At 43.0% G+C, this 25,350-nt stretch overlaps 1 protein-coding gene and 1 long non-coding RNA gene across 4 annotated transcripts in view; one reads left to right on the top strand and one right to left on the bottom strand.

The window, feature by feature from the left end:
- The window catches only part of LOC310852477 (uncharacterized protein), a 131,560-nt gene that overhangs the window by 10,368 nt on the left and 95,842 nt on the right, over positions 1 to 25,350 (top strand). The window contains exon 2 of one of the 3 annotated variants that reach the window (XM_083756066.1): positions 22,738 to 22,881. The exons of the other annotated variants lie outside the window; for them this stretch is intronic. Within the exon in view, the coding sequence (XP_083612192.1) occupies positions 22,738 to 22,881 (144 nt within the window). The remainder of the gene's footprint in view (positions 1 to 22,737; positions 22,882 to 25,350) is intronic. 3 annotated transcript variants of the gene reach the window in all.
- Positions 1 to 25,350, bottom strand: part of LOC310852549 — a 99,247-nt gene that overhangs the window by 41,470 nt on the left and 32,427 nt on the right. The gene's annotated exons all lie outside the window — the stretch shown is intronic.

The following is a 25,350-nucleotide window of genomic DNA, read 5'->3' as shown; positions in this document are numbered from 1 at the left end:
CAATGGCACAGAAAGTTGTGAGACTGAGAAGGGGAAAAGGGTAGACAACCTGTTGGAAGGAGAAATGGAAAGGCTAGAAAGGGAGGGAGAAAATATAGGTCTTCCCACATTTTATGTGTCTGTTCCATGGTCTGAATAGATAACTTCCTGTTTAATGCCGGGAAGCTACTCTTAAATGTGCCCAGAGACAGATGTGAGAGGTGTCCATAAAAATCAGTGGAAAGAAAACCCAAAATTTTAAGATAATTCAGGTTGGGTATAAGCATGTCCTCTCCTTAAAACCTGCTAATGGAGAAAAATGCCCTCAATCAAATGATAAGGCAAACTGAATGTGTTCAGGATTCTGCCTATTGGGAATGATTAAACAAGGGACAAGGGGAATAGAATGGAGTGGTTGAAACTCTGAAAAGAAGTACTCTACACAGCAACAATTATGTTGCAGGGGTCCACTTATGTATTACGTAACTAAGGTTCATAGAATGATTTGAATAAGGTGGGCTTCCTACCTATACCTCAGTGTAGGGGACAGCTCAAAGGGCCCAAAGCTCTGGTCTCTCTTCTGGCCCCTGAATCTTCTTGCCCCTTCCTCCTCACTCTGTTTACCTACCTATCTACCTACCTACCTACCTTTGCCAGAGGCAACCCCAACAGTGATAGCTCATGGGGAACCCCCTTAAATGAGGCATTTGTGAGGCAGGAAGGAGGCAGGACAGGGCTGGCACAGGATCCACTTGATCCTGTGCAGACCCTGCTACCATCACATGACATCAATGGGCCCAATCCAGGCCTCTTTGGGTGCTGCAAAGCAGCTTTTTCTAAGGATGTGCACGGGAACCAATTCAGTCAGCCTTGGATTTTGACCACACTGAGTTGCAGAAATGCTGGAGAAGTCATGTTGACCCACGTAGAGTGATTTAGAGGGGAGGGAGAAGAAGAGGCTGGCAGCAACCTATTTGGTGGAAAGGTAGCATAGCAGTTTCACCTTACCCGGTGAACAACTTCTGTATAAAACTGCTAAAGCCAAATTACTGTTGCAATTTATGTTTGTAGCCCCTGAACCCAGTTATAAAAAAGATAGCTGGTTCAAACATACGTGCTACTTATTAATAGCTTTTAATTTTAGCTCCTCTAATGCAGCTTTTCCTTATTTTTGTAGACCTGTGAATTGATTTTGAATAAAGCTCAAGCATTAAATGCATTACCTTACAATTTCCACTCCCCGAAAAAGCAAAAGAATTAGTACGGTGGGTTCCCACCTGCCCTTTCCACAGAAGAAAAAAAGCTTTTAAGCAACATCTTTTTAAAGGCCTGAAAATAATTTACAGACCTAAAAAGCTTGCTTAGCATGGTGTCTTTGCATTACTACTCCATAAGCAGAGTGATTTTAAAAAGCAAAACAAGAATAGGATTTTGGAACCCTCTCCCCAGTTTTGGCAATATCCTGGTGGAAATGGGAACTGAAAACAAATCAGGCTTATTCAAATGCTTTTAAGTTATTACTGATATTATTTGAAGTACTTTTTGCCACATTGTGGTACTTTTTGTGGTACAACTGTGGTACTTTTGCCACAGTTTTAAGTCTGTGGTATTTATTTTTCTTTTAAGTATAATGGATGAATTTTTGTTTTTTTGTTTTTTTAAAAGGACTTGGTTTATTCCAAATTGTCTATTGCCCATGTTCGTCTTGGATGACCAGGACAGTGTGCAGTCTTTGTTGTTGCCCAAACTCAGAGTCCCTTGCTTACGGTAAGGATGATAACTTCCTAAAGATCTCAAATGAAAGGAAGTTACAAAACAAAGCCATGTCAAGTAGGCACATGCCCTACTGCTAAGCACTCAATCCAAGCCTATCGAAACATGTTGAAAGACAAGTCTCACAACAACAGCCAGGCAGCTCCCCCCTCCCTACAGATAACTAGTGTGAAAACAACAGATGAATGTGCATGTTCACACTTGAAGAAAAGGAAACTGAAGTTACAAAAGTCACCGAAGAACATGAGATGAAATCATCCCACTGCTAATATGTTGTTTTGTAGGCCCTCTCAACATGTTTGCAGGTTGCTACTTGCACCTCACTGCAGTACAAGGAATCCAGCTAAAGTAGCATTTGTTTTGAGGCTGCCAAGAATAACAAGCTTCCAAGGAAGATGTGATGTAGAAAGAGATCCCTTTGTTCTCACATATGGTGAGACTACGGCAGAGCTAAGTTGAAAAAAGGACATTTCCAAGAAGTTCTACGGGAATGCAAATTCTGTGCAGGCCTCATTCCTCCTGTAGGTCTGACTTGCAAGCAGAACTTTCTGGGTCGTCGGAGAAAATGTTGTAAGGCAATGATAGGCACAAGACATAAGCGCCCTTTTCTGCCTTCGAAAGAATGCATGTGAGCATCAAATGTGAAGGGGGAGCAAGTGTTAAGCTCTTACCCACAACATGACCAGGACTGCATTCACACGGGAGTTCATTCCAGTGCTGTTTTTCTAGAAAAAGAGGTGGCAGAACTCACCATGAATGCCTCCCTCGTTCTCTTAGAATGGCAATGGTGTCTACCCGAGAGGTGCTGGAAAGTTCCTGCTGAAAAAAAGCCCTGGTTCATTCTATTTTCCAGCCATTTCTCTAACTGTTAATTTCTGCATTATTTTTGAGCTTTCACACAACATAAAAGCCACTTTATAGTGCAAGTTTAACGCTCATTTCCATGTCATTTGTTTCCAGGAGAAAAGTATGTAAATAACAGTTAGGGAAACATCAGGAAAACAACACACACTGCTGTGTGAATGCAGCCTAGCACTAGAGATGGAGGAGAAATTCAATTTTGTATGCAATGTCAATGAAAAACTATCTAATGTGCACTTCTCAAACCAATACATGAAGTGAAATAGAAGCAACTCTTTATTTGCACGAAGGTTGAGTTCTAGGATATTGTGAGCATTGGCAGAGCACATGTAAGCCTGCTCCATTCCACCCCTGCCCCCCTTTCAGGTCAAAAATGGTACACACGTTGGCGGTCATGCAGTGGCGTAGCGTGGGTTGTCAGCACCCGGGGCAAGGCAAGTAATTTGCGCCCCCTAACCCATGGATTTGCTCCCCTAACCTGTGGATTTGCGCCCCCTAACCCTAACCCCCAGATGTTGCGCCCGGTGTGGCCGGCCCCCCTGCACCCCCCACGCTACGCCACTGCGGTCGTGTGCCAATCTAGCACACACAAATAGCCTGTACAGCTATCCTTCAAAAGTCACACTTCTCCAAATTTTGCAATTCAGTTTTTTAACAGAACAATATGTACAGAGTGTGCATAAACAGGTATCTATTGGTGAAGATAATGCATTCCTGCACGCTATGTTAGGGGAATTGCTTGCAAACATGTGTATATTAGGAGAAATTGGGACTAAAATGTTGGTGAATTTTCATGAGGATTTTTTAAAAAAAGAAATTGCAAACTGATGGGAAAATATACAGCACTGAAATTAAGACTAAAAAAAAAATGAGAAACCGAGAGAAAATGAAATTGACAGATTTGCCCATCCCAGTTGGGCGCACTCCACACTTCACCTCCATTGGAGCTTCCCAAGGTCTGAAGGGGCCATCTAACCTCATTCAGCTGATTGAACCAAGCCATCTTTTTTGTGGCTGGGAACTGTGATAATGCAGGATTCCCTTTCATCGGGAGGTGTCTAAGTAAACCTAGCCAAACATGGCTTCACTGATAACACACAAATACAGTGGTACCTCGGGTTACAGACACTTCAGGTTACAGACGCTTCAGGTTACAGACTCCGCTAACCCAGAAATAGTACCTCGGGTTAAGAACTTTGCTTCAGGAGGAGAACAGAAATTGTGCGGTGGCAGCAGGAGGCCCCATTAGCTAAAGTGGTACCTCAGGTTAAGAACAGTTACAGGTTAAGAACGGACCTCCGGAATGAATTAAGTTCTTAACCCGAAGTACCACTGTACTCCCTGCACAAAATGATAAGATTGAACATCGACTCTAGAGTGAGCACAGGTGTTAGCGGGAGGGCAGCATGCTCGCACCCACTTTCCCTACCCACCTCAGGCTCCCACACAATGATCTTCTGAACACATGGACAGGGCTTTAGTATGGGCGCCATACTGCAGGGCTTGTAAATTCTGACTTGTGTAAGAAGCTCGCCATCTCCACTTAAATAAGAAAGACAAACAAATGTAGAAAGAGGGAGAAGCTTATTCAATAGTCCATATCCTTCAATGCGATTCTTGTAGAGCCAAACAAGATTATGAGCCATGTTTATTCAACAGATTGTGGTTCAATTCCATGCAGTGCTCTGTCAGTAAAGAAGCACTTTAGACAGACAGCGAGGGGCAAATGAGTGCTCATAAGCAACAGGAACCGGAAAAGCAAAAAAGGGCACCCTCTGTATTAAAAGACATTAACAGAAATCCAACCAGATACATAGATCCCATTATCATATCTAATATGTTATAATTATATTACAAACAGATGGGAACTCCTTTCACAGGGGGAAAAGCTTGCATGCAAAGCCCAACAAAGGTCATAACTAAAATTAGCACTGCTGAACCTAAGATACTTGTGAATCCCATAAACTTGTTGTGAAATAAATAAGCAAAATAGAAAAATCGGGATGTCTGTGCTGAAACTCAGTTTTGTACCAGGGGAGTGTACATTTGTTCTGATATCTGACCCTGCTTTTTGTTTGGAGACCTCAGTATCCATGTACATAATATATGATGGCAAAAAAAATTCGCTTTGTGGCTGTTACAAATTGTAAGGCAGGGCCCACCAACCTTCTAGAAGCTGTAGGAATGTAAACACATTGGAGAAACTGTGGTGGGCAGCATACACACCCTGAAACTAAGCACACATTGCAACCTAGTCTATTAGCTACAACAGGATGCCTCTTTCAAGCCCAATTGAAAGGGGAGGAGACCCTGCAGCTGTCAGGATGACCTCTGTGGACATGTGGGTATCTGTGGGCACCACATTGGCAAACCCTGCTGCATGGACCTCAGTGACTACACAGAATATTTCCAGAGCACTCCCTCATGTGAAATGTCTGAATATACCAGCAAACTACCTATATTTCCCATGTACAGTGGTACCTCGGATTACGTACGCTTCAGGTTACAGACGTTTCAGGTTACAGACTCCGCTAACCCAGAAATAGTACCTCGGGTTAAGAACTTTGCTTCAGGATGAGAACAGAAATCGCACAGCGGTGGTGCAGCGGCAGCGGGAGGCCCCATTAGCTAAAGTGGTGCTTCAGGTTAAGAACAGTTTCAGGTTAAGAACGGACCTCCGGAACGAATTAAGTACTTAACCCGAGGTACCACTGTATTTGTAATCCAAAAATAGAGGATAGGTACAACCAGGCAGATGGTGTGTGTCAGCGTCTGAGAATCGTTTTTCTAAAATCTCTCAATAAATGAGTAAGCTCCAAACAACAAACTCGCAGACACCGTCCTGTTATGATTCCACAATAAAGAATGTCTGTCTAATCTGTTTAATTAATTCCATTTAAGGTTGGCCTTAAAGTATGGACATTCCCTAAGGCATGCCATATAGACACATTGCTGAGGTTGTAAAGCTATTGAATGAAAGTACGGTTTCTTTTGAAATATAAGAACTGACCAATATGAAGCAGATTTTAACAAGCAAAGGAAAATGACTGCTGTAAAACTGAATTTCCATCAGTTGCCTTGTGACAGACATTAGTACCTAACAGTGGAATCCCATGCATACCTACAGGGCAGTTGTATCACATGCTGGGGTTATGTTCCAAGGGTAATGTGTATATGTTTGCTTTGCCATACGTCCTCTTTTCCCAGGACATGTCCTCTTTTTCATGGGTAGAGTCGTCCTAGCGATCCATAGTTAAAAGTAGAAGTCATCAAATGTGTTCTCTTTTTTGTTCTTCAAAATATGGTAACCCTGTTTTCTGGCTTGCTGGCAAGCGGGGGTGGGGGGGTGGGGAGGGAGGAAGCCCTATGGAGTTTTCTTTCCAGTATGTTTGTATAAAAATGCCAATATAAAGAACACAAAATAGCACAAAGTCTTCATACACAGATCCAAGATGAGCACTTCATGAATCCAATGGATCAATAGAAGTTGGGAATTTTTAAAGCTGAAGATCCGTGCCTGCCACCTTCCTGCCAACCACACTGTAAAATATTGATACATGCACCCCTATCCTTTTTCATTTTTTTAAATATAAATTTTATTATTATTTTCCACACAACAACAACAACACAAAACATATCGAAAAATAACAATACACAAAAACCAACATTCAAAAACTAAAGAAAGCAACAAAAACTAAACAAACAAACAAATCCATATCTTACAAGTAAAAAAAGAATGGGAGTGCCTAATTGAATACCTTAAAAGTCAAGGTTCAAGGACAGAAATCGGGCTGAGTCTGGAAGAACCTTGTGAAGTGAAAGGATAAGAAAGAGGGATTTATTTCTAGATGTTAGGATAGAGATGATAAGGAAAACAGGAAGACACAATGAGAGATAAAGGAGGTGCTGTGGGATGGGTGGAAGTCACAATGTCTTGTTGTTGTTTTAGTATCTTTTTTAAATTTAGTGATATGTCTGTATTTCGTAGATTTACATTTTGATGTTTTGGATGTTTCCTGTTTGGGCACAGCTTGTTGTGGAAAAGTGGCATATAAGCAAACTCAACCTACCAACCAACCAGTCTCCAAGTGTTGAGTGATTTCAGGGGTGCCAACATATGCACTGGGTTTGGTCTCCTTAGAATTAAGGCCTTTCCTTAGCATAACAATATATGCACGGTTCTTGTTAACTAAGCTTACTAAGTGGGCCGAAGAGAACAACATGATTGGGCCTGAACAGGCTGGTTTTAGACCGAATCAGTCAGCGGTTGATCATGTCTTAGTTTTATACCACCTTGCCCGGAAATATTCTGCCCCAAATAGAGGCCAACTTTGTGCAGCCTTTATTGATTTAAAGGCCGCTTTTGACAGCATCCCCAGGGGATTACTTTGGGGAAAATTAGCACGATGGGGAATAGACAAAAGACTTTTGTGGCTAATAACTAAATTGCATGACGGATCAGCCGCAAGGGTGAGAATCACTCCGGCCGGCGACCTCTCAAATTCAGTAACCATCAATAGAGGTGTCCGTCAAGGATGTATCCTTGCTCCGACCCTTTTTAATCTATTTATAAGTGATATGAGGGCGCCTCTGATAGATTCTCAAGAAACGATCCATGCCCCCCGCCTTGCCCAATATCGTTGCCCCCTTCTACTCTACGCAGACGACGCAGTGATCCTATCTTTCTCAAGAGTAGGCCTTAGGAGGGCACTGAAAATTTTTGATGCTTACTGCAAATCAAATTTTCTTACAATTAATCAGGCCAAGTCCAAAGTTCTAATTTTCACCAAGAGTCGAAAAACCTATAATTGGAGAATAGACGGAAAAGCCATTGACCAAGTCTTTAAATTTCAATACTTGGGAGTCCTTCTCCAACACAACATGGGCTGGAAGGTCCATCTGGCATATGTATTAAATAGAGCTAAAGCCCTTTCCTTTGCGCTACTGCGTTTTTTCTTTTCAGATGGGGCTTTCCATATTCCATCAGTGTTAAAAGTTTTCAAGGCAAAGGTGATTGCAACAATAGCATATGCAATCCCAATATGGGGGTCCTTTGTTAATCTAACCCAATTGGAGGTAAATGTACAAGTAATGGGTGTCTTAGATGGGTCTCCCCATGCGTATTTGTTTGAACTTTGGTGGTATGGACTACAACATGACTGCAACTGAATCAGCTCTGTAGGACCGAGCTGTTAAATGGAGTTGGGTAACCCACATCCGCCAGCAAGATGTCTGCAAAATATTATTTGGTTCTTCTTTCGGCTGCCAAATCTGGATTTTTCTTTCCCACTTTTGCACATGCCTAGTACAAGAGGCATAATTTTTAAAAAAATACAATTTGCAGATGAAGATTTCCTCATCGGAAGTATACCACCAACCATTTTCTGCTTTGAAAGAACATTTGTGCTTCCAGAGCCTGTTTCCTTCCCAAAGGGTGTTCATGGTTTATTTGTAAATATTTATTCTTGGCTAGAAACTTGCCATTCAGACTCCCAGAAAAAACACACACAACGTGTTTCTTTTTATTGTTCACTGATGGCCACGCAGTGGTATGGCTGAGATTCCAAATACATAAAAATCAGGAAATTAAAAGTTATGGTTCATGCAGGAAGCTAATCTAGTCCTCTTAGACTTGTATAGCTCTTTCTATTATTGCACTGACCTTACTTAATGGGTTCTGTAATTTTTAATTTCCTTACTTTGGCACTTTTATAGTCTCCGCTAGCACTGCATTAATATGTTTTCCTACCCTTAATTTCCTTGAGTAACTGTTTTAGTGAATTAGACCCAGATCTACAAAAACACATGGAACTAAATCCAGTCCATGTTTTGCAGTTATATTTTGCCATACAACCGTCCAACCTTTCCGCTGTTGGGAGACCAGGTTAAGGATAGAGACAGATGCTTTTTACAAAGTCAGATCATTGGTCCTCTAGTTCAGTATTGCCTACACTGACTGACAGTAACTCTCCAGGCTTTTTGGCAATAAATTTCCCCACTGCTGCACCAAAAGACACCAGGTATTGAACCTGAGGCCTTCTGCACGCTAGGCATATGCTATACCATTGAACTAAGGTAAAGGGACCCCTGACCATTAGGTCCAGTCGTGGCCGACTCTGGGGTTGCGGCGCTCATCTCGCTTTATTGGCCGAGGGAGCTGGCGTATAGCTTCCAGGTCATGTGGCCAGCATGACTAAGCCGCTTCTGGCGAACCAGAGCAGTGCACGGAAATGCCGTTTACCTTCCCGCCGGAGTGGTACCTATTTATCTACTTGCACTTTCACGTGCTTTCAAACTGCTAGGTTGGCAAGAGCAGGAACCGAGCAATGGGAGCTCACCCCATTGTGGGGATTCAAACTGCCGACCTGCTGATTGGCAAGTCCTAGGCTCTGTGGTTTAACCCACAGCGCCACCCGCGCCCCTACAGTATAGTTATTCCCTTAAAAAGAATTATTTATATAGTATTTGCCTACGTATAGGAAGGATCATTAATATGTAGACTGACTGAACCTGTATCTATGCATGTGTAAATTTAGTTTCTCCATAGCAACAGCTGATACCTTTGTATAAATAAACTACAAATACCACCAAACTTTTGCTTGTTTATTTTGAGTGTTACAATAATTAATGGGTGCAGCTCTGCTTTTAAACCATTGCACAATTCCCTGCTTAGGAGTTCAAAACATATTATGTTTTTTTATAACAAAAAAAAATCCTTCCAGTAGCACCTTAAAGACCAACTAAGTTAGTTCTTGGTATGAGCTTTCGTGTGCATGCACACTTCTTCAGATTTGACTATGGCAGACCAACACGGCTACCTATCTGTAACATGTTTTTTTATGTACATGCACCATCATGTTATATTGACAGGTTCATCAATGATAATTTCAGATACTTTAGAAGAGTTTATTCAATGATGCTTTTAAACTCTTTCCCCCTCATCTACTTTGTTCATATGGTTCGATTTATTGTTAAAGTGAGAGTTTGCTTGTTTCCTTCATCTTTTACAGGTTTGCTGCAAAATAAATAGCTTGAATAAAGTGGAACCTAAAAACAAACTCATCCTCCTCTGTTCTCACAGGTTCGCTGGAATTCTACTCCTCTCCCCAACTAATTTTTAAAAGGACTTCAAAGTCCATGCATTTTAAAAGTAGCAGAGGAATTATACTGCTAGGAAAGGACTTTGGGTAAATAATACTGTTCTATTTTATTAAGGAATTTTTGTTTCTCCGATGATTTCTGACCTCACTAGCAAATAAAGTATGTTTTTTTCTTTTTTAACGGAATGGATTTCCCTAGGGAAAAATGTACAAGCCTGTTGCAATGTCTTGGAGGAGCAGAGGGGCTGGTATGGAATGATACAAGGAGGAACTGTGCTGTCAGCAACAGGAAGTGGGTGAAAAATGAGTGATGCCCCCGGGGAGTTGAATGCAAAGCAGATGGCTCTAATTGTGAGCCACACTGTGACAACTGATGAGAAAAAAATCTGCTCTCTTGACACTTGCAGATACCAGAAATACCGGAGAACGCATTCCAGGGCTTCTTGAAGACTTCCCTATCAGGGGGAGAGCAGGGTTCCCTTGTTTCCATCACCAAGCAGCCCATAAAACTGGAATTGATAAGCTTCCTCAGGCAGCCAAACATTCTAATACACAGATAAGCTATTTATGTCCACCGAGGCACGGAAGAAATAAGAGGCAAGAGGTGCAAAGGGGACGGCAGCCTCCATTGATTTAGATGCTGATCCTTTCAATTGCAACCTACTTTAGGATAAGAAGGGGAAAGGAACATCCTGCTTTGTGAGCCCTGGTGGATTGAGAAAGCTCTCCTTCGTCTTTTGGAATGCATTAAACAGCATCAGTTTGATATATTTCATTTATAGCCGGATACAGGGCTGTGGATTTATGGTTTTTTGTAAAAAGAAAAGAAAAGTGGAAATACAATAAATCAAGGCCAGGAACCATGTAGCAGTTTGTAGCTAATTTTAAAAGCATCAGACATATATTGGGACAAATTCTTCCCTAGTGTAAATCCATGTACTCAGGTTCTTATCTTCCAGATGTCACTGGCCAGGGCTTCCAATTATTTTTGTTTCTTTAGTCATCTTCGACAGGCCTCTTGGCTTCTCTAACCAGCCCTCCCTTCCTCTTTTAGGTACTGTTTTTGCCTGTGTATTAGTTGCAAATTTAGTGCCAGAAAACAGTAAGCAAGCTTGAATTTTGTATTTGCTCTTTGCCTTTTGTGAAGCACTTGGGAGGCCTTTTTTGGCCAAATGGCAGCATAGAAATAAGTTGTTGTTGTTGTTGTTGTCATCTGCCTGTCTTGAAAGACAATGGAGTGCACCTCTGAGGTGAAGACAAACCACTGTAGTATCAGTGCATGCTGTCACTACAGAAACCAGAAACTCTGTCTCTTGCATTGTTTTTGCTGCATTAACAGCACCAAAGTGACCTCTCCAGAGCATAAGCCTGGGCAGTGTATATGGAGGCCCTGGGCTGCCCAGACATCCATCTTGTTCCAAAGAAAAATAGAGCAATACATTTGGCACCAACGTGGCTGCTGGAATATAAGATAGCCATCCTCCAGAGCTTCACTGGGAACAAAGCAGTCCTGGTTTGGGGGTCATTGTGATCTTTGGAACTTGCAGGAAAAACTCGGCCACAATCCATTGGGTATATAAAGGATAAGGTGGTAACCTGGTCATGAGCTGTAACGGACTCCTATGTTACTACCGACACCTTAGCCCTGAAACAGATAGGCAACCAGTGCAAATTCAGTAATATATGCTGGTGGTAGTTTACCCCCACAAGTGACTTAGCTGCTGCATTCTGCCTCTGGACTGACCCCAAGGGTAGCCCTACAAAGGGAGCTAAGAGTGCTTTGATACAAAGATCTAACCGTGATCCTTCTTCCCATTCATTGTGAGAATACTACACACGTGTATGTCTGCATGGCAATGTCATATTCACATCACACATTTAAAACACCCTTTAAAACACCACACATCTAAAACATCACTTGTAACAGTTGTGGAGAATGTTGGGAAATGCAGCTTGTTAAAGGTGCTGGAAATTGTATCTGAGGTCAGAACCTTAACTATACTCAGTCAGATGGGCAGGGTATAAATAAAATAAATTCTTCTTCTTCTTCTTCTTTGGATAGTTTGGACGAAGCGGTGGAAGGCAAGTTGAGGAGAGAAAGGATTCAAGATTGTATCTTTCTGATCAGGAGCTAGAATATTCCAAGGCCAAGACTGTTGATAGATTCCTTATAAAAATGAGCTTGTTAGTGAAAGGAAAACCAACTGTGAAAATTGTGTTAAACAGTTCCACAAATGAGTGTGGAAACGCACCAGGAAGACGACTTTTTTCCGTTCGTGGAACTTAAACTGACTCCTCAACATTCCTGAAGGTTAAGGGTAGTGATGATCAAGAAAGCAAATACTTCATGCAAGGGTAAACCCTCTAATTGTGTTTGTGTTGATCAGCTGCCAGAAACCCATTTCAGGATGACCGCAGTCATGGCTGTGATCTCACTATTCCTTTTGACATTATTGTGCAAATGTGTGGTGTGTTTTTGTGGTAGTGGAGAAGTTTAGAAAGTGGAGCTGTGAAAAACATCCAGGAAAGAGAATCATGTTATATTTTTCATTGCTTGCTTTGGATGGAAGCCTGTTGAAGATTACATAACATAAGAAAACACGCAGTGGCCCATTCATGAATACTGAATCTAATCGCCTGGGTATGTGTGTCAAATATGACTTTTTATAGAAAGAATTGTGGTGGGGGATTTTTGTATGTGAAAAAGTGCATGCTGTAGCAGGAAAAAAATCAAATGGGGGTGTGGTGTATACTCAGGATAACTTAGTAAGGTAAAGGTACCCCTGTCTGTACGGGCCAGTCGTGTCCGACTCGGGGGTTGTGTGCCCATCTCACTTAAGAGGCCGGGGGCCAGCGCTGTCCGGAGACACTTCTGGGTCACGTGGCCAGCGTGACAAAGCTGCTCTGATGAACCGGCACAAGAGCAGCACACAGAAACGCCGTTTACCTTCCCGCTATAAAGCGGTACCTATTTATCTACTTGCACTTAGGGGTGCTTTCGAACTGCTAGGTGGGCAGGAGCTGGGACCAAAAGACGGGAGCTTTTTCTGTAAAAGCTTTCACTACCTGGAAAATGCATGCAGGGTTTCTGTTCATAGGGACTGCTTACGACAGGGTCACCAGCATTTTGAGGCACATTTGCAAATCAGAAACTGTCACGATGCTGGAACTTAAGGGCTAATTCTGCTATCAGTAAATAAAGGTAAAGGTAAAGTATTTGTTCCTCTGCTAAATTTGCCTGTTCACCCTCTGACGAAACCCCCTCTGGGGGTTTTCCTGTTGTTATTCTGTCTCTCACAGCTACAATAAACCTACCATTAAAATTATGGACTGGTCATTTCTTCGTCAGAGGGCAAACGGGCAAATTTAGCAGGGGATCAAATGCTTTCCCCCCTCACTGTAAAGGTAAAGGTAAAGGATCCCTGACAGTTAAGTCCAGTCACAGACGACTCTGGGGTTGCAGCGCTCATCTCGCTTTACAGGCTGAGGGTGCCAGCGTTTGTCTGCAGACAGGTTTTCCAGGTCATGTGGCCAGCATGACTAAGCTGCTTCTGGTGCAACGGAACACTTTGACAGAAGCCAGAGCACATGGAAATGCCATTTACCTCCCTGTCGGAGCGGTACCTATTTATCTACTTGCACTTTGACGTGCTTTTGAACTGCTAGGTTGGCAGGAGCAGGGACCGAGCAACGGGAGCTCACCCCATCATGGGGATTCGAACCGCCGACCTTCCAATAGGCAAGCCCAAGAGACTCAGTGGTTTAGACCACAGCGCCACCTGGGTCCCTAATCAGTAAATACACAAACCTAAATTCCCATCCCTTGCTCATTTCATAATGGGTACAGAAATGATCATTGGTCTTGGGGATGTGAAGAAAAACGTTCCAGGCTTGTAAATTTTGCCAGAGTGTTGCTTGCTGTTTGCAGTCTGTATGAAGTTCTCAAGCAGCAGAGCACACTCAGGTTTGAATTTACAAGCCTTGGGAGAAGGTCTTTCATTTTAACTCCTCTTTAAATAAATAAATAAATCACAGTGTCTGAAGAACAGCCTCCTGGCTCAGTGTGCATTGGGACATTTTGGGATTTTGCAAGACTCCATAATGCTTGCTGGCCTTCTTTCAAAGTTAAGATGTTAAATACCTTGCTTTGGATTTTTCTGCGAGTTGTACATTGAATGACTGGATATCCCTGTTAAAATACTCCTCATTCCACAGGTTAATTAGCGACAGCTCCAATTAAAACCCTTGCAATGGCATTTCGGAAACTGGTTCATTAAGATCATCTCCTGCAACAGGGGAGGTCAGCTGCAGTGCTAGTCTCTGCCCTGTACTAATTTTCCAGTTTCCCACAGGCAAGCTTTTGAAATGTTAGGGTATCTTGCCAAATCTTCTCTATTTAGGGTAATAACATCCTTACCCTTTACCTCCCATTTGTTTCTCTGTGTTTAATGTTTTTAAGTTCATCCTGGAGCAAAGAAATGTATGTGCACATGCTCCATTATTTCTTTTCAAAACCTCTGTCTCTTCTCCCACAGAAGCCAGATTTTGCTTTCCCTTCTGTGTCTAGAAAGAAATGTTTTGTACTACACATTTTCTAATCTTAAGTTTGACCATCTAATTGGTTTTATTTTTCTTTGCTGCTCTTTAGAGAAACTGGTGGGAAAGGTAAAGCTTTGAATCCCCAGATGCTATCAGCCTGAAGAATTCAAAAGCTAAAGCTCAGCTTGGCCCTCGCTTTGGGGCCCCATCTGCACATTTAAAGCATTACCATGCCACTTTAAACTATCATGGCTCCTCCCAAAGAATACAAGGAAGTTTAGCTTGCTAAGGGTACAGAGAATTGTTAGGAGAACCCTATTCCCCACACAGAGCAGTTTAACACAATAAGCTCGGTCTAAGATCAAGGCCACTGTCCCAGATCCTAACAAGGAAACTGAAACGGCACAGGAGTTATGGAGCTATTCCAACAAGTTTCCTTGCCTACCTGCCAAGCTTTTAAGCAGAGATAGAGAATGCCCATATACTTGTGAAAATCCCCATCTATGTGAGAATTCCTGGTCTGAAGGCAAGCACTCCTCCTTAGGGAAATGAGTCTATTCTTTTCTGTTGAGGCACAACCTCTCCATGGAAGGCATAGCCTTCCATACCTCCCCATGCCGCTGTGCCCTCCTCATCCTCCATAGTCTTTAACAGCCTCCTTTTCTCTGGAACTCCTGCCTCATCAGTAGACCTGAGTGCATTCAGTGGCAGGCGGCGTTGTCAAATGTGTTCTGCTCCATTGTCTCATCCCTCTTCCTCCTCGTTTAGAGTCCTCTTCCTCAGGTCCCTCACACTTTTGGTCTGAATCCAGGTATTCAGAGGGAATCATGACACATGCTAAGGTACTGTGTGGTGAAGAGAGGGTTACTCAATCAGACCACTACAGCTTAGCAGCTAGAAGTGCCTAGGCTAGGAGAGGGACCACCCCTGGGTCCCAAGAGCCTCACAGATCCCCAGGACTCTTCAGTCAGGAAGCTGATGACATAGGGGCTCCTCTGCAGACCACTAAGATGCATGTGAAGATTAAAAGCGTCACCAGTCTGATGCTTTAAGCCAGGCTGGGGTTATCCAATCAAGGCACGTAGCAATCCAAGCTCTGGCTTTGGTACCAGGAAACTCACATGGAGGAAGCGGGAAAGTTGGCTCTTAATCTAACAATGACATTGGAGATCAATTAAATTTATTAATAAAGTGGTGGCCTTAGATCAATCCAGTTTCTTTGTCACAGGTCGTAATTCTGAGATATTTGGGGGAAGGGAATTAAGTGTGCTTGCAACTTTAATATTATGCATGTATTTATTTTCCTGGGAAGATCTTGATGACTATTATCTGGTTCTGCTTTCTTCATGCTTTGATTTCCTATAACATCTAACATGAACAACTTCTGTGCAATCGATAACTCTCCTTCAAAGCAATGAATCATAAGCCACTAGTTCCTGTTATTGTCTTGATCCTGCATGCCATCCTAATTGGTACTTTTCAAATATGCGCTGCATTCCAGCAAAACAGTGTTTTTGTGTGTGTGTTTTTTTAAATAATAATAATAATGGGAGAAACTACAGCCATTAAAACAATGAACTAGCAGTAATTGCTCAAGCTCCACATTAAACCACCTTAATGGCTTTGAGTAACCCACTCTTCTTTCTTTTCCTGACGTATCCTTTAAGGGGGGGGGCAGTAGGACAATATTTTGACACTTGAACAAATCTATCCCCCTCCCCCCAAGTAATGTGGTTAGCCAGTGGAAATTTTCCTCCCATAAAAGAATCTCCACGAAGCTTCCAAAGCCAGTTACTTCATCCCCACAGCTGGCTGGATGGGAGACTTTCGTGTGTCTAACTATTTTCCGCGTATGTCAGCCATTAAATCCCCATCTCCCCTCAACCCCAGCCAAAGTTTCGGAGCAGGTGCTAGCCTTTTGCTTCCTTTCTGTTTCATCTGTGGGGAATAAGCTGGAGAAAGCCGACTAATTAGAAAATTCTACAGGGAAATTAATTCAGCAAGCAGCTGTGGAACAGCATTTCATTATAACATGCTATCTCTGTCTTTCGGCAGGGTCCTGCTTTCCTTGACAAGTAACTAGTCCCCTAGACATATGACATGATGCAATGTGGCCATAACTGAATCACATGCTCTTCTTTGCATGAAAAGGGAACTCCACATATTTTAAGGGGCAGGGGCAGGGGGCGAGGGCAATCAGAAGCTGAAGAAGTGTAAACAGTAGCTGGTCTCTGCAATAATGTAAGAATATTTTCTTTCAGTAAAAAGCACTCACAAAATCCAGAAGCACACTAACTGGTCAAGCTGCTGTGTTGCTTCTTGGTGCAGGCCAAGTAATATAGGGCCATCTTAGGAGGTGACATATGGATTGCTGGGGCAAATGATGAAGAAGGAATTCATAGCTGCCAGTCCTGGAGTGTAGGCAGCTGGAAGCAGAGCCACCACGATGTTTTTCTGCCTGAGGCAAGAAGGCACCATTACCTCCATCCCCCATTCTATGTAAAAAATATGACAGGGATTGTGGTTGAATCAACACTGTTTCAATATTGGGAATGGGACAGCATTCCCCACCATGCATGAGGGTGGGCAGCAGGTTAATTTAGGAGATGCAATCAGACCGCAAGACAAACAAACTGAAACAGGATGCTGGAAAGATGCACACCAGAGCATCGGATTTTGGACAAACGCTGTGCAAAATAGGCTTTAGGCAGAAAATTTGATGTGCTGTTGTAAAGAATGATCTGCTGTTGTAAAGAATAATCTACTGGACAATGTCCATATCTGGAGGACTGGGTGGGAAACACAGAGATTTTTAATAGCAGTTTTAATAGCAGTCCTGCTTGACACTTGTGGAATTGGGTGGAACTTCTTATTTTCTGATTCCCTGTTGGTTGGATGGGTATAGACAGAGCCAGCCTGCACCTAAAAGGGCTCTTTGGATGGCAGACATCCATTGAACAGAGAAACAAAATGTGTGACTTCTGCCAATTAAAATGTAATTTTAATTTTCAGTTGTTTCCCAAGATGTGAATAATTAAATCCAGTAATAAATAGTCATCTCAAAGTGTAGCTGATAGAATGCTGCAACTCTGTCCCTTTTAAAAGCACAATTCTACAACCTCTTTAATCTCAATAACTATGAAATATTTTCTCATGCCCTTTCATGGATCTCTCAAATGCCAGAACAATAAGAACATGCAGAATGAGATGTAATAAACCACTAGGGATGTGTTGACTTTTTCAACCTGGTGGTTTATTTAGGTCAGATCCCAGCCTTCTGACATTAAGTGTTTAAGAAAGTTGCAGTCAACAGTAAGTGTGCAGACCTTTAATTCAAAGTTGGGGGGTGGGGAATAGTTTGGTTAACTAATTCAACTTGTTGCAACAGCAGGATTCTTCAAGTTTTAATCACCATAAGTACCTAATACATGACCATGGACAACTCTGTGTTGATGATTGTGCTCTCATTACAATAATTTAAAATGTATAGCACTAATAGCATGCTTGATGTTCTACTGAATACCAAAACCTCTATCCTATGGGCTTACAAGGTACAGTGGACAGGTAAGAGATAATTGATTTCCAGTGTGTAAAGGAGATGGGGTTAAGTACAGTTAGAGATGGTAAGTCATACATTTATCTTGTCTATGACAGCTCTGACTGCCCAAATAACACATTTGCAAGGAGAATTTATAATTGTCCATGTGAGCAATGACCCCACTTCAAGTGGTAGGGCTGCGTCATGTATCTGGAAAACCTACTAACATAAATCACTTCTGGTCTGAGAAAAAAGACTAGTAAAATCATACACTAGGCATATTTTTGTAGAAAAGTGAACTTGAGCAGGATGGAAGAAGAATCCCAGACATGGGTTTAGCTGTGGTTTATGTTAGCATATAATTTATAAAAGTTAGTAATAAACATGCCTCACTGAGATTGGCAAAAATTAAAGTCAGGGAAACACCACAACTGACTGAGCTACTTGCTTATATGAAGCAGACAGATTGGCAGGCCTCATACTTCAGGTTCTTTCAGACTACCCAGAAAAATGTTATATAACTCAAACCAAAATGTTCAAAGCTGACACACACACACACACACACACAGGCTTCCAAAAATAGACTTTGCATGCCTAGATAGTTAAAGAATGTTAACTTTTTTGTTAACTGCTTTGCACCCCAACAGTTTTTGCCTGGCTGGAATGTATACTTGATATTCCTTGTGCTGATGGATATAGATTTCTAAATGTAGTTGGCCAAGCAAGGTTAAAAAACCAGAGTCTGAAAGCAGGGATGAAAACCAGATTGGCAAAGGTTCCAAAGAGGTCAACATGCTCTTGAATGTTCACGTCCACTGTTATTCAAAAACCTATCCACAAAATAAAGAGACTGAAGACAGAGCAGTACCTGGATGGAAAGCAGAGACAATGTTTTGCAGAAATTGAGAAAATCTTCGACATTTGCAAAATCATTGGGATAAAGCGGCTTTCATGTCCTGGCAGGTCACAGCTTTAGTACTCAATAAACAGTTTTCTGGCTACGTTTGTGATAAGCAACACACCAGTGCCATCTTAGTTGTGTGGTCCATGTGGCACTTTGGTCTGGAGGCGAGTCCAGACTGCCCATTGATAGTTATACTGAGGCCTCTTTGACATTATCCAATATGTGGAGCATAATCACATGCTCCCAAGTTCCTCTCATTCATATCTGAAGTGAACCCCCATGCATAGTCCTCTTGAATCAAACAAAGACTGATCTAGTCCACTTTCTTGTTCTCACAAAGCCAGCCAGAAGCCTATGGGAAGCCTGCAAGCAGGTCACAAAATCAAAAGCACTTTCTCCACTTGAGTACCTTCCCCTGCAACTGGTATTTGGAGCCATGCAGCCTCTGGTACTGGGAATGGTACACAGACATGATGGTTAGTAGCCATGGATCTATAAGTCTACATGTGAAAGGCTCTCTCCATGAAATCAGGGGCCTGCTTTCTCAGAGCAAGAGCTCTTTGTGTGTACAACTGTCCTCTTTCAGACGTTATCATGAATGCATGGGAGTTGGGAGCATGTGATTGGGCTCCCCCTGTATCATGTTTTGGAGAACATCTGAAGAGGTTCTACTACCCTTATATTGCTCATTCCACATCTCTCTTTGCTAAAAACTGGGCTTCTCCTCACCAACACATTAGCAAATCATTAATGGTCACCCAGAGATATGGGTAGCAGTGTGGGTTAAACCACAGAGCCTAGGACTTGCTGATCAGAAGGTTGGCGGTTCGAATCCCCGTGACGGGGTGAGCTCCCGTTGCTCGGTCCCAGCTCCTGCCAACCTAGCAGTTTGAAAGCACATCATAGTGCAAGTAGATAAATAGGTACCGCTCCGGTTGGAAGGTAAACAGCGTTTCCATGCACTGCTCTGGTTCGTCAGAAGCAGCTTAGTCATGCTGGCCATATGACCCGGAAGCTGTACGCCGGCCAATAAAGTGAGATGAGTGCCGCAACCCCAGAGTTGGCCTTGACTGGACCTAATGGTCAGGGGTCCCTTTACCTTTTTAATGGTCACCCAGTAATGTCTGCATTGTAACTCCGAGAAACAAGCCTTTCATGCTTTATAGAGCTTAATGTGGTAACCCCCATTACCTATTTTTTGAAGACTTTTTCTTTTGTTTGCTGCTGTCAAGTAGACAGAGATAGCAAAGCTTTAGGGACATTACTGAGATTTCTCTTTGCTTCTTGCCTTGAAGAGTCTGGAGTACACTCTGTACCAGCAATCTTCCTGACATCCTTTACTGTTTTCCTTCCTGGAGCTGATCTGATATTTTAAAAGCTGGCCCCAATCAAAGTTTCCACTTCAAATTTAAAATAGATAGCTTTATAAACGCAAGGAAGCTGAGGCTGCCAAGAGTCACTTGCTGTCTTTTCTGAGCTGAATGTACTTGAGGATTGTGGCGTCTTAGTAACCTTGCAGCTGCTCGCTCTGCTCTTTTCTCCTCTTGGTTGGTTTGGATTCTAGGGGGTATTTCCACCCACAGGGAGAGAAGCAAAACATGCACAGCACATTCTGACCATTTTGCCATCACTCTGCCTTATGGCATGCACATGGGAAATTGTTTGTGTCTCCTTTCTTGTGGCACAAGTAGTACATATTCCTGCTCGTTCTGAGCATACCTCCAAGCATTCAAGGGGAAGAGGGTAAAACCTGCCATTTCAAACACAAAGCTTATTTTAGGCCAGGGCACAGCCACTGAACCTGTTCCCAAAGTTTAGCTCTGGTAACGAATGTCAAAGTTGATTTCCCTGCACAGTGAATCACCACAACCAGCAGTTTAAAGGACCTGAGGGTTACAAACCAAATCACCCTCAAGTAGCTTCTAATGAAGCTTCTCCAGTATACAGGGAAAGATACACACAAATGCAGCCAACACATAAACCTAACACCTCCCCATCCAGCCTATCTAGTCCTATCCTCTTCTGCCGTACAAGATAGAGGCAAGAAGTTAATCATTCAAATTCCAGCGCAAACTGACCTGATCACCATCTCCTGGACAAATTAAATACCCACAGAATTTCTCACTTTCCCCAATTCTTCCAACACAGTTCCTGCATCAAAACTGTACTGGAATAGTTATAAATGCATATCTTGAGAGAAAATAATTTAGAAATGCATATTGCGACAGAAAAGAGGTTCAGAAAAGTGTGTTTAAATAGACACATGCTTAAATGCAATGCAAGGGATTTCTGCATGGTGGGGTTGATGTTGCCAGCCTACATGTCGTGTTTGCAAACATCTTTGTAATGCAGAGTTGGTCTGCCAATGGACCTGGTGCCTGAAGCCAGCTCCCTGTAGACTATGCCCTTGGTGATCCTCCTATCTTCCATTCTGTGGACATGCCCAAGCCAGCATGGGTGTCGCTGAGACAGAAGTGTGAATTTGCTGGGAATGTGAGCTTGGGAGAGCCCATCTTTGTTTCAGTCTCTTGGGATGTCCAAATCTTCCTGATGCAGTGCATGTGGAAAATGTTAAGGCTTCACTTCTGGCAGTTGCATCTATAGCAGCGACCAGAGGAGGAATGACTGCTGGGAGGAGCACAGAGAGCAGAAACACCATAGTGCATCTGCAGCAGCACAACAGGACACCTTCATTTGCCCCAGCTGCAACAAAACATGTCTGTCTCATTTTGGTCTCTGGCAGGTGCTGTAACCTTCCAACAGTCTGACTTCACCCCAAAAGGTGCATTGCTCCATTGTCTCCCAAGACAGATAGGTGCCAACATGTTAAATGCAATGTTTGTTTGTTTTTTTAATGCAGATGATTGGAAATGGAATGGAATGGGCTCATGGATGACCACTGGGCAAGAGTCTTGCGGCACTCATATTCTCTTTGTGGGCTTCCCATAAGCTTCTGGCTGCCTACTCTGAGAACAGGATACTGGAACTAGAAGTGCCTTTGGTTTGACTCAGTAGCGTTCTTCTTATGTAGCTTACTAGGTATAATGGATATGCCCTGTAGCATCCAACTCTGACCACAAGAAAGTTCCCCAGAAATGAAATATGAACATCAGCCTTGGTAGACCTTTTCTGGAAAGATCTCCTTTCTATTTTAAAAGCTATGGGCATTTTGTAGGTTCTCCCTACAACTTCCCATCTAAGCAGGAAAATTGCATTCACATCTGGTTAGTGCAGCTTTCATGTGGAATTGGAAGCATGCTTCTCAACATGTGGTCTGGATGAACATCCGGCTTTCTCTTTGATTTACGATTCTGTTTAGGAAACCTCTGAGCTTTATAATCACAAACCCAGAAATGAAAATATAAGAAAACAAGCAAACCCAGGGAAGGGGAAGGATTGACATGAGGTAACATTCCTGGAGCTGTTGCACGAGACATTTAGGACCAAACAGGATGTTACATGCAAACATGTGTGACAAACCCTTAGTGACCCTAAGGAAAAGCAGCTTGGGGAGATGGTGATGTGAAGTGGAGATGCAGAACAATTCTTAACCCATTTTCCTGACTGTTCTCCACATCAAATCACACCCCGGGTCTGAAGCTTCTCTGGCATAGGAAGTTCCAATTATGGGTTTATAAGGGGGGAAACTCTCTTTGGAAATTATTGGGGGCTGAGAAGAGAGGAAACTGTGGGCGACAAAACCCATCCTCCACTCCACATTGATAATTTCCCTGGAAGTGAAACAGCTGTTGAGGTGTTGCTGCTTCAAGTTCAGCCCTTTGATGATGGTGGTGATGGAAGGTCTGATCTTCAATAAACTTGACAATCAAGAATTTGTTTTGTCTAATGCTCAGGTGGAAGGTAGAGGGTATATCTGTGTCCTTAATTGCAATGTTCTTTTAAATTTTAAACATATTGACAAACGTAAAATGGTACAAACACACACACACACACACACACACACACACACACACGGAAGTATAATTGTTAGTGAGGCAATGCAAAGAGAAAAAGTTGGAACAATCTCTTCGTGTACATTATAGGTCAAGGTGAAATCCAGAAGACAGGAGGGAAAGCTAAAAGCAGCATCTCAGGAGTCAAAGAGCATCCATTGATGAGACAATGGAGCAGAGCCCATCTGACAATCCTTCCTGTCTCTACCTCTGAATGTGCCCAGATCCAGTGGCGTAGCGTGGGGGTGCAGGGGGGGGCCGGCCGCATCGGGCGCAACATCTGGGGGGGGGCGGGCGCTCACACTCGCAGCTCTCTGCCCCTATCTGGCTCACTCTCTCTCACTGCAGTGCTGGCTGTGCAAATCCGATCCAAGCCGCCGGGTCGCCGCCCACTGTGGAGGGGGTGGGTGCCAGGCATGCGGTGCGGAGAGAGAGCGAGGGACTATCTGGGGGAGGGACAGTGCAGCAGCCGCCCAGCGCAGCGCTGAGCGTGGGAGAGAACCACACCAGACCAGACCAGGCATCAGCAAGAAGAAGCTGGCAGCGGCGGCAGGTTAGGGGTTAGGGGGCGCAAATTACTTGCCTTGCCCTGGGTTAGGGGGCACAAATTACTTGCCTTGCCCCAGGTGCTAACAACCCACACTACGCCACTGCCCAGATCTATACTGGTGACAAAGTATTAACTCTCCCTTTCATCATGCCAGGGTCAAGATGGTGGCAGAGCTTCAAGCTCTGGTGGGGGTGGGGTTGAGAGCAGGCATGGGCGTGGCTGGCGTGCATTCTGGGGGCGTGATGCGTTGTCTGGGGGGGCGTGGCATGCGTCCTGGGGGTGTGGCGCCCAGCACATGGGGGGGGGGGGCAGCTGCGATGGCACCCAACCAGGATTGCGCTCCCCCCGCACACCTCTTCCTCCGCCAGTGATGGTAATCTGCATTTTAAAACCCCTTAAAGACAGAGATAATGGTGCTTACACACTGTCTAGTATGGCCCACAGTGTGGTTTAATGCCACAAAGTTGGCTCAACACAATCTGGATTTATCTTACAAAGATGGGTGTTTAAATCCCTTTGATGGTGTTGCAAGGCTTTGCTTTACAACACAATGGACAGTTGTAATTAATTAATTACAGTGGAATCCAGCAGCGTTTTCTGAAGGAAAAAATTCTACAGCACAAAGATTGCATCTTCTAGGCACTCAAACGCTGATATCTTGCTGCTGTGGAAATGCAATTTCCTTTCAGTAAGTGAGTCAATTATAAAAGTGAATACAGTGTGTAATATAATGTTCTGCTATTTTAAATAATGTACTGTTTGTTTTATTTGACTTCTGTAGTCTTAAAGCCAATTTTTAAAGTCTGAGCTGCCTTGAGTACAGTTTATGTAGAATGAGCGGGGATATACATAATTAGTAGTAATAGTTGTAGTAATCATAATAATATGTTTGTCATAATAATATGGTTGTCATGATCATGTGATGGATAATGCCTATGGCATCAACAGTAATTATTTTATTCATAAGAGTATTTCTAAACCACCAACTCATTAAAAATAATATAATGGCAATCTACAATATAAACCCTAAAGCATCTTATAAAATTCAGAAGAAATGACCAACAGTGAATCAAATGAGTTCTGTAAAAATGCTTGGTGAAATGTTTTCAGTAGGTGATGAAATATCAGAATTGTGCATGCTTGCCTGATTTCAATGTGAACAGTGTTCAAGAAGTATTGGTGCCACTAAAGGTCTTAGCACAGAAACTAAAAGAATCTGAAATCACCGTAGTTCATTGAAGAGAGTTACCTCCAGATTACGGAAGTGATCCGGCTGTTGCGTAAGGGGCATGGTGGTCCTTCAGGTAATGTGATTCTAGGCTATTTAGAGCTTTATACATTAACAGCAGTACCTTGAAGCTAGCAGAGCTATCTGCACCAGCATAATATACTGAGAGAGAATTGTCCCCGCCAAAAGCTGGGCCACAGCCTTTTTTTGCCAGCTGCAATTTCTAAAGCATCCTCAAGGGCAGCCCCACACACAGCACATTGCAGCAGCCCAGTCTAAAGTTTACCAAGACCTGCGCCAACAAGGACACTTGTGCCTCCAGTGACAATGATGGATAGAAGAGTAGTAACCTAATTCTCCTCTCATGGCCGTGCCATTTTCTGAGGATTTGTAATTTATTTATATTCTTCTTGCCTCAATCTGCAGTTTTGGATTCCCATGAGCTGAGGCTGATGGAAGTTGTAGTCCAAAATACCAGCAGGGCATGAGGTCAGCAAAAGATGATCTAGATAAGCCCCGTGAGAAAACACTGGGACAATGATTTAGTTTAATTTAATTTATTGCCCACCCTTCACCCGAAGGTCCCAGAGTGAGTTACAATTTAAAACACAACATCGAAAATAGTTTCCAAGAATTTGCAACCACAAAAATAAAGCAGCAATGGCAGCTGCTGGGTGAGGAACAACCCCATCACTTTCCTTATTATACTCCTTTTGGGGATGTATACAGTTCTACCATATCCTAGTCCATGGGTAGGCAAACTAAGGCCCAACCGCCTTCTAAATCCAGCCCGCAGACAGTCCGGGAATCAGCGTGTTTTTACATGAATAGAATGTGTCCTTTCATTTAAAATGCATCTCTGGGTTATTTGGGGGGCATAGGAATTCGTTCATCCCCCCCCAAAATATAGTCCGGCCCCCCACAA

This window comes from Podarcis gaigeae, assembly GCF_964106915.1.
Source record: "Podarcis gaigeae genome assembly, chromosome: 9".
Classification (NCBI taxonomy): domain Eukaryota; kingdom Metazoa; phylum Chordata; class Lepidosauria; order Squamata; family Lacertidae; genus Podarcis; species Podarcis gaigeae.
The sequence above is the reverse complement of the archived record's forward strand: the minus strand, read 5'-3'. Positions and strand labels throughout refer to the sequence as shown.